A 14,330-nucleotide genomic window follows, 5' to 3' on the forward strand; every position below is an offset into this window, starting at 1 on the left:
AGAACCTGAATAGCCCTATATCTGTTAAATAAATCAAGTTAGTAGCTAAAACCCTTCCCTCACAGAAAACTCATGTGGCTTCACTGGTGAATTGTACTAAAATTTAGATTCTACACCAATTCGCCATGAAATTGAGGAGGTGGGAATATTTTCAAACTCATCCTACAAGATCAGATCAGCATTACCTTGAAACCAAAGCCAGACCATGTCCTTAGAGGAAAAGTGCAGCCCAATTTCTCTTATGAACATAGAGATTAAAAGTCTAAACAAAAAAATCAAATTGAATCCAATACATATAAAAAGAAAAATATATAATGACCAGTGGAGTTCATCCCAGGAATGCAGGGAAGATTTAACATTTGCAGTCAATGCAATCAACCATATTAACAACATAAATTTGACAAAATCCAATATCCATTCCCAGTAAGACCTTTCAGCAAACTAGGAAAAAAAAGGAACTTCTCAACCTGATAAACAACATCTATTTACAAAATAAATGTAAATAAATTTACAGCTGGGTTCACACATCACAGTGGAAGGTGGAATTCTTTCCCCTCAAGGATACCCACTCGTGCCACTTCCATTCAATGTTGCACTGGAGGTTCTACCCTGTGCAAAAGAGCAAGGAAATAAGGCGCATCCAGATTGCAAGCCACGAGACAAAACTCATAATTTATTCACCAAAGACATGGCCATCCACGCGGAAAATCTCATGGAAACTACAAAAAGCTAGTAAGTGAGTCTAGCAAGGTTTTGGAATTCAAGATCAATATACAAGAATTAATTGTATTTCTGTAGACTACCGACAAGCAATCAGACCTTTAAAATTTAAAAATACAATTCATAGTAGTATCAAAAATATGAACTACTTAAGATGTCGATTTTCCTGCAATTGATCTATGGCTTCAACACTATACTAATCCCTCCCAGCAGGTTTCTCGTAGCAATTCACAAACTGATTCTAAAATTTATTTGGCATTTCAAAGGCTCTAGAATAGCCCAACCAACTTTGAAAAAGAAAAGCAAAGTTGTGAGACTAACACTCCACACCTTCCATATGTATTTTAAAGCTATAGCCATAGATACAGTGTGGTATTTGTGCCGAATAGACGAGCAGATCAATGGAACAGAACGAGAGTTTAGAAAGAGACCCATACACGGACAACTGACTTCCAACAGAGACATCAAAATAATCCCACAGGGAGAGGGAATTAATGGTGCTGAAATGACCCTATGGGGAAAATAAACTTTAACGCATTCCTGATGCCATACCCAAAGCTTTATTCAAGAAGGAGCCTATAACTATGTGTAAAGTATAATACTGTGAGCTTCCAGATAATATAAGACGTTTATAACCTGGGGTTACAGGATGGGCAGTGGGGAAGGTTCCTGGATGAGGCAGCCTGGGCACAAGCATGAGTTAGCAAGGCTGAGAGCGAAGGCGCCCAAGGGGAGGGCCTGACGTTTGGCCCTTCACGGGGAGCGGAGAGCCGGGCAGCCAGGCGCACTCAGCTCGGAAGCTGGCCCTCGGCTCTGGGTGGGCGGGCAGGACGCGGTCATGGTCTCTTGAGGCAGAGAGAGGGGAAGGGGCCTCTTTTATTTACTGCAGTTGTAGAAATGCTAAAAAATGAAGAATTATTTTTTTTAAATGGATTAACTGGCCAAACAGGGCTGTGAGTTTTAAGAGTAGTTTTAATGCTTACATTTAACAATGTTAAATACCGACTGCAAAGCATCATCTCATTTGGAGATAATATAGAAAGTGTACCTGCAGCCCTTTGCAGATGTAAGGCCTGGAGCCCCGACATCCCGCCACGGCTCAGGCCCTGCGCTCGATCCTGCCTGTCAGAGGCTGCCTGGAGGCCCTGGGGAGGGTCTTGGCCCCATTTGGAGCGTCCTGCGTGAGGCTGGCAGCCACAGGCAGACAGAAGGCACTGGGGCCTCGACCGAGCGGGGCAGGAAACAGGCTGCGTGGGGAGGTCTTGCGGAGGAAGGCGTCTGCTGAGCTTTCTGTCAGGCTCCTCAGGGACGATCCCAGGATGCACGTGCTCTCGGGCCATTTGGAAAGTTCTCGTGGCCTGACCCCGTGTTTGTGGCGCGTCCTGGATGTCCTCAGCACCAGCAGACCCGCGCCTGAGCGCTGGGCACACGCTCCCACCTGGGAGGCAGCAGAGACTTGCGTCTGGAGTGAGGGACCATCAGTCCGGGGATGTTACGGACATGATTTTTCTGAGGTTCCGTGAGCAAGTGCCCAGTGCTCGGTCCCGCTCCAAGTTGTGCCTCCACCAGCGTTAGAAGGCGTTTCCTTTGATTTATTCGCTAACCTTCACAACCACCAGCTCTGATCATGCTCATCAGCTGTGGCTGCCCCTCCTCTGAGAGCACGCCTCACCTCGCCCCGCCGAGCGGCTCCAGCAAATGGGGCTCACCACGGAGACCCCAGCGGGACCCCCACCAGCCACCCCACAGAGGAGCTGGTCCTGCAAGACCTGGGGAGCTCCCAGGCACCTTTGCTTTGCATGCACGTTTCTTGGCACAAAAAGGACCGGAAAAGATGTTGATGTGACACACACTCACGAGTGTACACTGGTATGTGCACACACTCTTGTGTGCACACCCATCTGAGCACACTCGCAGGTGTATGCTCTGCCCAACCATGTGCACACACAATGTACACTCATTCACACCCACACGTGCACACCCACCAGGGCTCACAGAAGCACAGCTGGGAAACACACACACATGGCCCGTGCACGCCCAGCGTTCAGATACACACAGAGCACCCCAGGTGGGGAACCCTCTCTGCTCCCAGTGGCCAGGGCCCAGGGCAGACAGGACTTCCCATCATACCTGGTGGACGCAGCGATCCCACTGACGGTGCCCTTGGCCTGGACCATTATCTGAGGGAGGCGACGTGCTGAGCCCCTGACCTGCCCCCGCAAATTGCACCAGGCCTTCCTCCCGTGTCCCTCCTCTGGCTGAAATGCCAGGCTCCCTGCGTGTGGATGGAGTCCAGGCTCCAGTGCCCCAGAACCAGTGGCGTGGCCTCCTCAGGCTTCTCACGGGGAGCAGACCCTCCTGTCCCCGTCACCTGAGTGAGGCTCTGTAATCCAGGATGCCCGTAAGTGGGTGGGGCGGGGGCAGGCGGTGTCACCCTCAGGAGCCTGGCCTCTCGCGCCTCGGGCTTTGCTGTGCCCGCCACGTCTCCCACACCGAGAGGCCCCGGGACTTGCGGTCTGTGGCTCCCCATCTACATTGGAAGGGATGGAGACGGGTATGAAGCAATTAACGGCAGGAGTGGTTACGGATGCCCTCACCCTCTGGAGCCCAGTGCTTTTCGTGGGCGTCTGAAGAGAAGCTGGTCTGAACCCTCTCTTCTTGCCCCCAGTTCAGGGACGAACAGTGTGGTCTCCTGGATCGTGGGGCCCGGGGCTTGGCAGGGCGGGGGGCACACATCGGCTGCCCCAGTGGACGGCGGGCTCCTGGGTGAGAAGTGTGGACGGAAAACCACCACCTGATGGGCAACAGGGTGAGGGCCGGGCAGGAGCCCGGGAACGGAGCGCCCGTCCTCCCACCTCCCCACTCGCATCCCGCACAGAGCCAAGCAAAGTCGGACGGGGAGCTCCCAAGTTCCCACCCCATTTCCGCTTTTTGAAAACGGCACAGCCGCGCAACCTCTCTCAGTTTATTATAAATCTAATACTGTGAGTTTCAGCTGAGTGAACTCACGTCTTGTTTGGACTCTGGGCCTGAAGTCACCTAAAGCTGGGGAAACGTAATTGCACAGCCGCACGTGAGGACAGTTAATTTGTCCTCAGCGGCAGCCTGACGAGCTGTGTCTTCGGTTCTGGGGAACCGGCTTCTCCAGAAAGGCAAGGCCCATTTACATAAGATGCGCTTGGTATTTTTAATGGGATGAAAACAGCAGTTTTGCAAATGTTTATGGACTGTTAATTTGTCCTTCCTGGGTTCCTCCTGAAGCCACGCCTGGGGGCCTCACACCAGGCTGGCCCCGTGATGGGGGCGAGGGCAGTGCTGGCGCCCCCTGGCAGGGGGCGGAAGGTTGGTCTGCTCGGGGCCACGCCCTCGAAGTCCCAGATTCGGGTCCCTGGCACTTGCTCAGGGCTCGAACGCTAGTGGACGCAGTGAGTGGCTGGAGGGGCCCGGAGTGTGGTTACCTCTAACCTCCTGGCCAGAGGGCGTTACCTCCTCCTCAGCCAGGCATCCTGGGCACTTGGAGTGGGGAGGGGGGGCCCAGGACCTGCCCCCCTGAACCTCAGTTTCCCCATCTGTGAAATAGAGCTGTGTGTCTGCCTGTCCCTGCTCACAGGGCTGCTGGAGCTGGCAGGACAAGGCCACTCGTGTTTACATGTAGGCTTGGCAGTCGAGGGCCCTGGAGAGGGGAGCCACCCCTGTGGGGTGGCCCTGTGGGGATGAGGGGATGCCGCCAGAGGGGGCATCCGCCCTCCCCTTGGTTGTCATTACCCTGTCCTCCCCTCACCCCTGCAGCACCCAGCTTGGGTGGAGGCCGCTCGCTCGGCCGGCTGCTCTGAACAGGGACACCCCACGGTCCGTGGGCGGGAGGCCGCACAGCCCGGGAACCTACTCTGCACAGTGGCAGTTCGCACGCGTCGCCCACACGCGGGCCCCCGACTTCGCTAATGGAAACCTGGTGATCCATGACGCGTGTGGCAGACATCTGCTTGGGGTAATGTGCTGGTGATGTACGTATCGGTGGTCAATCAGCGGATTTGCAAGAGAGGCATAAAGTGTTTAATTATAATTGCGTTGGGCAGGTGTGGCTGGTGGAGGCGACATTTGAATAGGTCAGGCCAGCCCTCGCCCCCCTGTGTTGTTGGGGATTAAATGCCATTCACTCTGAGGGCTGGGAGGCTTTCTGAAGTCGCAAGGTGTCACACGCTGGCAAATTGAAAATGTCCCTTTGCTTCTAAAAACGTGATTGATATCCTTTGCAAAACAAATGCTACACCTCACAGTACACAGGTCTCGTGGCCCGCTGCCGCCCCGTGGCTGCGGCCGCCGTGGGCCTTTGCCCAGGAACGTGCGCAGGGAGGCCGACCCAAGGCCTCCTTCCTCTCCAAGGCTGGTGCGTCCTGCTCAGGGCAAAGGGTCTTTCCATCTCCGTGAGGCTTGATCACCAGAACGAAACTCAGGAAGAGAACTCGAAAGATAAAGTGAAAGGTTATTTGCTCAGTTGGTAGCAGAAAAATATATCTTCAGATACTCTATATGCCGTATACTTGTTTATAGAACCACCTGTATCCTGTCACCATCTGAATTACACCTGGTATAATTTAAAATGATGCTTTCGGCACAACTGACAAGGGGGTATAAGTAAGAGGAATGAGACAGACATAACACATGCCCACGAGGCACATGCATGCACACATGCATGTGACCACGGCATGGAGGAAGCCGTATGTTAGCAGCCTGACCCCGGAGTCACACGCCTGCGTCCTGGACCTGGGCCTGCTGTGCCGCAGGTCCCCGATTTGTAAATGGGATGAGGGGAACAGGGCTGGGGTGCTGGCCAGTGGACAGTTGGCACTGGGGGCTCAGCACTGTGCCTGGCCAGCCCTGAGAGCCCACAGACACTGGCTGCTTCCCCAGCAAAGAGTTCTGGCCGTGGGTGTTTGCGAAGGCGCAGTGATCTCCACGTTACAGACCCTGATCCTCTCCCACTGACAGAGGCTGCCTTTGGCGGCCTGGCCAGGCCGAGAGGACGCTGGCGGAGCGAGGGAGCACATCACCGCCAGTGCCCATCTCTGGAGTCAGGGCTCGGCACCTCACACGAGTAACCCCCCTCTTCTCAAAACCACCCAGAAGGAACACGTGGGGTTTCTATTCACAGGGCCAGTGAAGGAAGGAATTCTGTGATTTAATGAAATGCCCAGCCTTCTCTGAATCAGCGTGTATTTTGCGTGATTCGGCCTGTCTAGCTGCCGCCTACCTTCATCTACCCCCAGCCCCAGTTTCTCCGAGTCCAATAAAGCAAGACTATAGTTCCCAGTCGAGACAGCCGGCCTCCTTGGGTGTGTTTTTGCCGTTTACAAAATTAGCCAATCATTGTCACCTAGTGAATCAGATTAGGTGTAATCCATACTAATGTTCAAATTAAGTCATGGAAAGCAATTAGCTCTGCAAAAAAGGACTGGTGAAAAATGATAAGGTTGGTCAAATAGTTTCACTGCGCATAATTGTGTTTTTTAAATGCCCATCTCTACACGGTAATTAAATCATTTCCATTTCAGATGGGTGCACCCACCTCCGTTGCTTGCAGTTGTGCAGTCCCTAACCATACACCTCACAGTGAAGCAGGAATTTACCAGCCGCCTGCCTCGGAATGGCTGCTTTCTCGGGAAACCAGCTGGATGGAACATGCCAGAGCAGGGCTCACCCCGTGCTCAGAAGAGTCAAGAAGGGGCGCCTCGCGCCCTTGCCGCCCCAGACTTGGACCCCCCCCCTCGCCCTCCCACCCTTCCTTCCTTCCTGCTTTCGCTTATAGAAAAGTACACAGAAGTTCTAAAACGATCATCAAATATTCCGCCCACAACACGAGATGCACTGTCACTTCCAGTCACATTACCCATAACAGGGACACAGTCAAAAACCTTGGGCAACATTCACGGGATTGATTAATAGCTCACTCGACCATCTGCACTGTATTATTATTGCTTTCGGCTCTAAAGGAAGATGCCCACCAGCTTCACTGACTGGACACTTAGCTCATCGGCAGCTTCGTGCGCATCCGTCTATGAAGCAAACGCTCCAGCGTTACCTTGACTCTAAGTGAATGTGACCCTGAACCCACGTTCTTCGTCCTCAAGCAGGATCACCCGGTGAGTCTAGAGCAAACCCTTAAGTCGACAAACGGGAACCCGATGGGTTTCATCTGAAGGGATAAAGCCACAATATGGAAATGAGTGCCTTTCATCAGATCGCCTTCTTTCCCTCCAACCTAGGCTGGTTTCAGCGTTGAGCCTGAGTCTGTGGAAGTTTGTGGGATGTGGCAGAACCTCACTTCTCCACTTGAGGTGGGCCAAAACCACCCAGAAGACCCCAGACTGATTGGCTGCCAGCCCCGGAAGGCGGAGGAGCCTCAGCCCCTCTCACATCGTCCAAAGGTGAAGATTCATTTGCTGGGCCTCCAGCCGGGGGTATCTGCCCTCCTGCGCGTAGGGCGACCTGAGCCCGGGAAAGGGGTCGGGGGTGGAGAGGATGTAGTCGATGCTGAACTTGATGTCCCTGTGTGCCTCCCTCCCCAGGGCGGCGGGGCTGGCTGGGATTGGGGCCTCGCGGCGGGGGACGGGGTTCCCCCTCGCAGTGGCCGGCTCAGGGGGACCCCGGGGCGCTTCCGCTTCTGCCGCGCGCGTCCCCCTCGCCTCCTCGAGTTTGGGGCCGCGCCGCCGCCGCCTCCGCCTGTAGTTGCCGTTCTCGAAAAGGTCCAGTAGCGACTCGCAGCCGCCGGCGAAGGTCCAGTAGTTGCCTTTGCCTTTCTCGTGGCCGTGGGTCCGCGGCACCTGTGCGAGCGAGGGGCTCAGCGCCCGGCTGGCTCCCAGGTGCGACCCGCCCGCCGCGAGCGCTCACTTAGGGCCGCTTAGGGTGAGCCCTGGGCAGCCCTGGAACGACGCGCCCGGACCTGGGGCTTGGGGGTGTCGCCCGGTGAGCCGGTACACCCCCGCTCCCCCCGCCAATCAGGGATGACCTGGTCCAGGTGTCGCAAGACCTGGGACCCTCAGGGGCCGCTCGGGGGCGGGGGAGGGAAGGGGCCCACCTTGACGAAGCAGCTGTTGAGGGACAGGTTGTGGCGGATGGAGTTCTGCCAGGCGCGCTGGTTGGCGCGGTAATAGGGGAACTTGCGCATGATGAAGTCGTAGATGCCCGACAGGGTCACCTTGCCTGTCGGGCTCTGCTGAATGGCCATGGCGATCAGCGCGATGTAGCTGCAAACAGGGGCGCTCAGGCCAGGCGGGCGCCGGAGGCGGGACCCCGGAGCGAGTCTGGAGCCTCCCCCGCCTGCCCTTCCCGGCCGGACCCGCTCTGCTCTGCCTTCCCCCAGCGCGCTGAGAACTCCCAGCGCCGCTCTGCGCAGACCCCAGAAGCTCTGCCTCACACCTGGGGGTTCCCCGGGGAGGGTGGAGAACCTTCTCGGCTACCTCCAGACGTGCGGACGAGAAGAGACCCCTCCCTCATCCCAGGCGCGTCTTGGCCCCCTCGCGGAGGAAGGCCGATGTCCCCTGCGGCCCCGCCCCGGCTCCGCGGTCACCTGTACGCCGGCCTCGTGAGCCGCTTCTCCTCGTCCGAGCTGCCCGCGGGGTAGTCGTCGGCGTCGTAATTGAAGCAATTGTAGGGATACTGCGAGCTGTCAAACATCGTGGTGCGCCGGAAGCCTGCGGGGCCGCCGCTGCTGCCGCCTCCTCCGCGCCGCCCGCCGGCGCTCCAGGTCTGCGCGGAGGTTCTCGCTGGCGCGGCGCAGCAGCGTCTGAACTGCCGGCTGCTCTCCTCCTGAGCTGGGAACCCGGGTTTCTGGGGTCCCCCCGCCCGCCCCCACCCCGTCCTCTCGCATCCAATCCCGGAGCGGGGGAGGCCCCAGTCACCGGTAGAGCGTCCGAGGGGAGCGGAGCGGGCTCGCGGTGGGCCTCTGACCGGCGGCAGGAGGAGGGAGCCGCGCGCTGGGTGGACCGACGGGCGGGGCGCCCACCGTCACCACTCTGGCCTGATGCACCTCGCGCTTCCCGCGCCGGCCCCAGACTTCAGGGCAGAGCTCGCTGGGTCCCCCAAGCCTGGGCGCACCCCGAGACATGTAGGTTCTTCCCTGGCTCCTGGATCCCCATAGTGGGCTCCTGCGCTGCCAGGAGCCAGGCCACAGAGAGGGCGGGGGCTATCGCCCCTCCGCACCAGGCTCTGCACCTCCGGCCTGCAGCCCCAGAGCAGCAGTGGTCCAGGGTGTGTCCTGCCTGGACACTGGATCAGAGCCAGGCCAGAGACACAGGGTCCAACACATCCTCCAGCGCCCTGTGTCCCTGACGCACTGTCTCTCACTGTCCCGTCCTCCAGGGGCCCGGTGCGGGGCTCTGAGCCCAGTGACCACCTGCCCTGTACCCGACACCTGCGGCCTGGGGTGAAGAGCTTGCTCTTCTCATCAGCCAAGCCGCTGCGTCACCGGCCCCTTCTGGGGGGAGTGGGCCGCTGGTGGGCGCACGTGGGAGAGAAGACGGGGAGGACGCTTTAGGAAGAAGTGAGGTGGGATCTTAAGGGGGCCCCTTTGTTTCAAGTTGGATGTCCACCCAAAGGCATTTCCGTGAATAATCTGCAAAATTCCAGCTATGAGACTCCAGACTGTGAGTCTGCCCAAGGCCAGGACACCTGGATCGTCTTCCAGAAGATTTCGCCTTCAAAGCTGCACCTGTAGCTCTGAAATGACCTGTGCTCAGTCCAGCCCATTGGCCCAGGAGGGCCTGCTGCTGCCCACCTTGCTGAAGAAGAGTGGTCGCCTGCTGGGGTGGGGCGTGTCCAGGACCTGGGGCCACCGGGGCAGCTACACCAGCGCCCTTCCTGCTCTGGCTCCTGTCCGGGTGGGATCTGAGGTGCACTCGGGCTCAGATGCATTCATTGGCTCCAGCTTCCTCTCTGCCAGGTGTCAAAATTTAAAATGCTGGAACGCGGGAACGTAAACCGGTACAGCCTTTGGGAAAACATTTTGGTTGTTTCTTTAAAAACTAAACTTGCAACTACCATGTGACCCAGCAGTTGCACTCTTGGGCGTTTATCCCAAGTGAAGACTCAGCTTCACACAAGCACTTGTGACACGTGTTCATAGTGGCTTTATTCCTCTTTTCCCCAAACTGGAATCAGCCCAGATGTCCTTCAACAGGGAAGCATTGGACAAGCTGCGGTCCAGCCACATCACGGACACCACCAGCAGCACAAAGGGACCAGCGGCTGATACAGCTGAGACCTGGGTGAAGCTCTGACAGAGGCAGGTCTGCACAGTGAAAGTAGCAGGACTCCTACCCTCACAGCAGTAAAACCAGAGCTCTGCACAATCATGACTCTACTTGAATCTGTCAGAGAACTAAGGTTTCAGGGCAACCGGCTCAAGCCCAGGGGAACAGGCCCGGCAGAGGAGCGCGGGTCTGAATGCCCACTTACCTGCAGCAGGTGGGGGGACAGGATGGTGAGTTGCTGAAGCCATGCGAGTGCTGGCGGGAGAGCCCAGAGCCCTGGACAGGACAGGTGGAAGCACGTTCTGCTCTCTCGTGGACCGGCTCTCTCGCGGATCTCACTGGATGCACGGGAGGAAGAGAGAGAGCAGGGGACCGTCTGGAAAGGTCTCCTGCGGGCCAGGCCTGGGGGTGTGGAATCGCACAGCTCCCTCCCGGAACAAAACAGAGTCTGCCCAGGGAAGGTGGCAGCCAGCTGCCGCCCTGTCCCAGAGGTGCTGCAGGTCCTGAGACAGGGAGGGGCCTCTGAAGCATTGAAGAGCGGATGGTGGAGGAAACAGCTCCATTTATTCACTGGTTTAATTGAATAGAAAATGAAGTCTGGTTGGTTAGAAAACCTTCCGAACGTGTTTTGGTTTCTCAGGCTTCTGAAGCCTGCTTGACTTACTTCTGAAAATAACATTAATTTGGGGCCCGGCAGTGAGAAGGAAGGTTTCTCTGGTCTTTAAGCCAAAAATTCCCTCCCAATACCACTAATACTGGCGGCACCAGCTGCAGTCATAGGCCAGCAGTGTTCTAAGGTTCTTTTCGCTTTTTATGCTCACTCACTTCTCAGGGCCATCCTGTGAGTCAGGCCTTTTGTTTAGTCCCCTTTACCCGGACGGAGAGGGCAAACAGCTCACCCGAAATCACAGCACTCGTGTGGGGTAGAGCAGGATTTGAACCCAGGCCCTTCAGGAAAGGATGTGACGGCAGTTCCAGGGCTCGGGAGGTGGCCTGCGGGAGCTTGCACGCCTGTCCACTGGGAGGCCTATACGCAAACGTGGGAGACCAGCCAGAGGGGGCTGCAGCCTCTTTGGGGACAGTCCTGGACCCCAGCAGCCCTCACCCAGCATGTCTGATGCAGAAACATCACAAACGGTACAAGAGGAGGGTGTGGGGGAAGACGGGACTCACGTGATCGCTATAGTGTCTTATAAGTTACTCATACGCTTTTTTTTGGTTACATCTTTATTGGGGTATAATTGCTTTACAATGGTGTGTTAGTTTCTGCTTTATAGCAAAGTGAATCAGTTATACATATACATATGTTCCCATGTCTCTTGCCTCTTGCGTCTCCCTCCCTCCCAACTCACACGCTTTTGTGTTTTGTAGTTAAAAGCTGTGTTTGTTACAGAAAGTTTATAAAGTAGAGAAAGGTGAAAAAATAAAAATCCTCACACGTGGCAGCTCTCCCCCTTCATAATAGGTCCAGAGAGAGGGGCAGGAGCCCAGGGCGTCCTGTAGACCAGGTTTGGCCGTGACCGGCTACCACTCACGTATCCTATTGGCCTCAAAGAGAATTTGGGCACCAGGCGGCGGGGGCTCACCCGACGTGAATAGCAGGAGGTGTGGACCCTTGGGGGCCTGCCTGGGGGCTGCTACCACACACGGGGAATTGGGAACCCTCGACCCCAACGGCGGGACTGCGTGGGGTCTGCAGAGGTTCAGAAAGGCTGGAACGATGGACCGGGCCAGCCTGGATGCAGGGCCGGGAGGGCTGTGCCTCTGTGGAAGCTGACCGTTTCCGTGTCAGGGGAGCAGGCCAGGGCGGAGGGGGCCGAACCAGGCAGAGCTGCCGGCCCGTATGTGCTGGAGCTGTGCTCCTTTTTGTCCTCACGTGGCTCCCAGTCTAGTGAGAAGTGGACACTGGCCAGATGACCTCAGAAACACATGATCTGACATGGGGGGGGGGGCGTCCATGGGAGAATGCACTTCAGTCACCCAGGCTAAAGGCTAGGAAACCTTCCAGGATGAGATGTTTCTGCAGCACTTGGAATAAGAATGAATGAAATAAGGGTGGAGCGGGGGCAGACAGCTCCAGGGTGGAAGGCTGCGCCAAGACCCAGGGACACCATGGAGATGGTGCTTCTAGAAGCTTCCGGAAGGCCAGAGCACTTCAACCCTCCACATGAATTCCATATTCTTCTTCTTCTCTGGTGTTGGAAGTATGTATCAGTGTACAGAACTTGTATTCGGCACTCACTGAAGAACGACCCACTGACTCTATAGGTATTTTGGGGCCCAGGCACTGTGCTAGGTCCTGGAAAACAGGGGACCAAGGTCAACAGCCCCCTCACCTGGGCTCCGAGCCTGGCCTGGGGGGCTGGTGGGGCCACCCTGAGCCCCTGGACCCTGAAAGGACAGGCTGGCCTGGTTGGGGCCCGGGTAGCCACTGGCAGGCCTTGCTGCTGCTCTCGCTGGCTGAGGGACCCATCTGCCAGGCAGCTGAGGGTCTTCGTACCCCCTCTGCTTCTGAGGTGTTGGACTCCGATCCTGAGGACCTAGGGGGCTTCTGAGGCCAGACTCTGGTCATCTCTGCCCTGGGGAGGCTGGTCTTGCTTTTCTCAGGTTCTCCTCTAGATGGTGCAAGGGGACCAGACATGGGCTGTGTCCCCAGCGCAGGCCTCCCAGGGGCCCCCAGGACGGCAGTGACCACAGGAATACATGCAGCTGAGTGTAGCTGGGGTGCTGCGACCTACAGCAGGGACGGGACCGAGCACAGGCCTTGGGCAGGGCTGGCTGCCTGGAGCCGCCACAGCAGCCTAGCGGGGCTGCCCTGGGCCTGGTGTGCACCCCACAGACGCTGCACTGCAGCCGGCCCCGAGGCCCCCCCAGCCGGTGTCCTCTCCCCGCTTATCCCATCAAAGCCGAGAGGCCAGGAGCTGCCCCTCCCCTTGGGGACGGGATGGACACTGTTCCCAGGCCCCGGCCAGCCCACACCCCGGTTCCCGAAAGCCAGCTCCGAGAAGAGTAAGAAAGACCCCTCTGTGCGGGTGGGGACCCCTCCCACAGGGGCTTTGGAACTCTGCTCTCCTGATGAAGGTGAGGTTCCTTCAAGCCGCCTCCGGTCCCCCAGGCCAAGGCTCCTGAGGCGTCTCTGCTCACCTGCTTTTGTCATGGTCCCTCTGGGTGGGGAGGACATTGACTTGAGGGAGAGTTTCCTGTGAGGGCTGAGCAGGACCTCGGAGGGTGGCCTGGGGGCCGCTGCGTCCGGCCTCCTAGGGAGCCTGCACCTCTGGGCATGGCGTCTGGGGGACTGGCCCCAGGAATGTGCACATTTGATTTGCTCCCAGGTGGGGAGGTGGCGGGGAGGGCCAGGGCCCTCTGCCAGCCCCCTCCTCGGGCCTCCCTGCCCTTCATCCGTCTCAGGCTTGTGGGTGGGGCCCGGAGTGAGGGTGAGCCCACCACCTGAATCCCCAGAGCCCCACTGACACACTCCGTCCCTCGGGCCCACAGGGCAGGGGTCGTGCACGTGCCCCCATCTATATAGTGATTTATTTGTTCATTTACTTGTTTGAATTCAGGAAGTGGTCTCTGCCCTCAGAGGGGTTGCCTCCTGCCTCTTGATTCTCCACAACCAGGCCCCAGGCCGACTGAAGGAGGATTTTTGTTTTGATTTCCCCCCAGTTTGTCTTTTTAATCATGTTTGAATTCTTAACCCTTTCTCCTCAGCCCTGTGGCAGGTGCTGTCCTACTGTGGACCAAGCAGGCTGCCTAACTCTTGTGGGGAAGTAGCCTTTCACCTGGAGGAATTTAACCGAAAACCTTTTCTTTCGTCCTGTTCCAGGCTTCCTCCACCACCCTCGCCCCCTCAGCCCCTCCCTCTGCAGATCTGGGTCCCGAACACCACACGCTCCTGCGTTCATTCAGGAAAGTCCCTTTACCTGTCTGGGCCTCGGTTTAGATGGTGAAAACGGGCACAATGGAATTCGGATTTTACGGCACAGCTGTCGTGAGTAGCACACGGGACAAGGCAGGAGGGCCCTGGGCTGGTGGCGTGCGGTCTCGCGGGGCTCACAGCTCAGGCCCTGCCCCCATCTCTCCTCCCATCCAGCCCCTTTACCTGCTGTTTGAATTTGTATCAAAGTAATAGATAAACACAGTTTTAAAAGTCAAACAACAGGTCAGATCATGGACAAGCGCAGACCCCTGCCCACCTCACCCCTGCTCCCGAAGCAAAGACCCAGAGAAATCACTTCTGTAAGTCTCCCTGGCTGTGCTGTCTCTTGTCTCGTTTGCGCATCACCTCCATGTTTCTAAATGACAGGCTTTTCCAGTTTTACAAAATCCCTGCCAACTTCCTACCTGAGGGAGGACCAGCCC

The 14,330-nt window shown here is 57.0% G+C and overlaps 1 protein-coding gene across 1 annotated transcript; it reads right to left on the reverse strand.

Annotated features, from left to right (window-relative positions):
• Window positions 1-6,978: 6,978 nt before the first annotated feature.
• FOXL3 (forkhead box L3) lies at window positions 6,979-8,394 on the reverse strand. Its single transcript, XM_004269060.2, has 3 exons — window positions 8,288-8,394; window positions 7,796-7,964; window positions 6,979-7,541 (listed from the first exon to the last, which is right to left on the reverse strand). Exons 1-3 carry the CDS (start codon window positions 8,392-8,394, stop codon window positions 7,131-7,133), a joined length of 687 nt encoding a protein of 228 aa, XP_004269108.1. The 3' UTR covers window positions 6,979-7,130.
• Window positions 8,395-14,330: the final 5,936 nt, after the last annotated feature.

This window comes from Orcinus orca, chromosome 16 (assembly GCF_937001465.1).
Source record: "Orcinus orca chromosome 16, mOrcOrc1.1, whole genome shotgun sequence".
NCBI classification, from domain to species: domain Eukaryota; kingdom Metazoa; phylum Chordata; class Mammalia; order Artiodactyla; family Delphinidae; genus Orcinus; species Orcinus orca.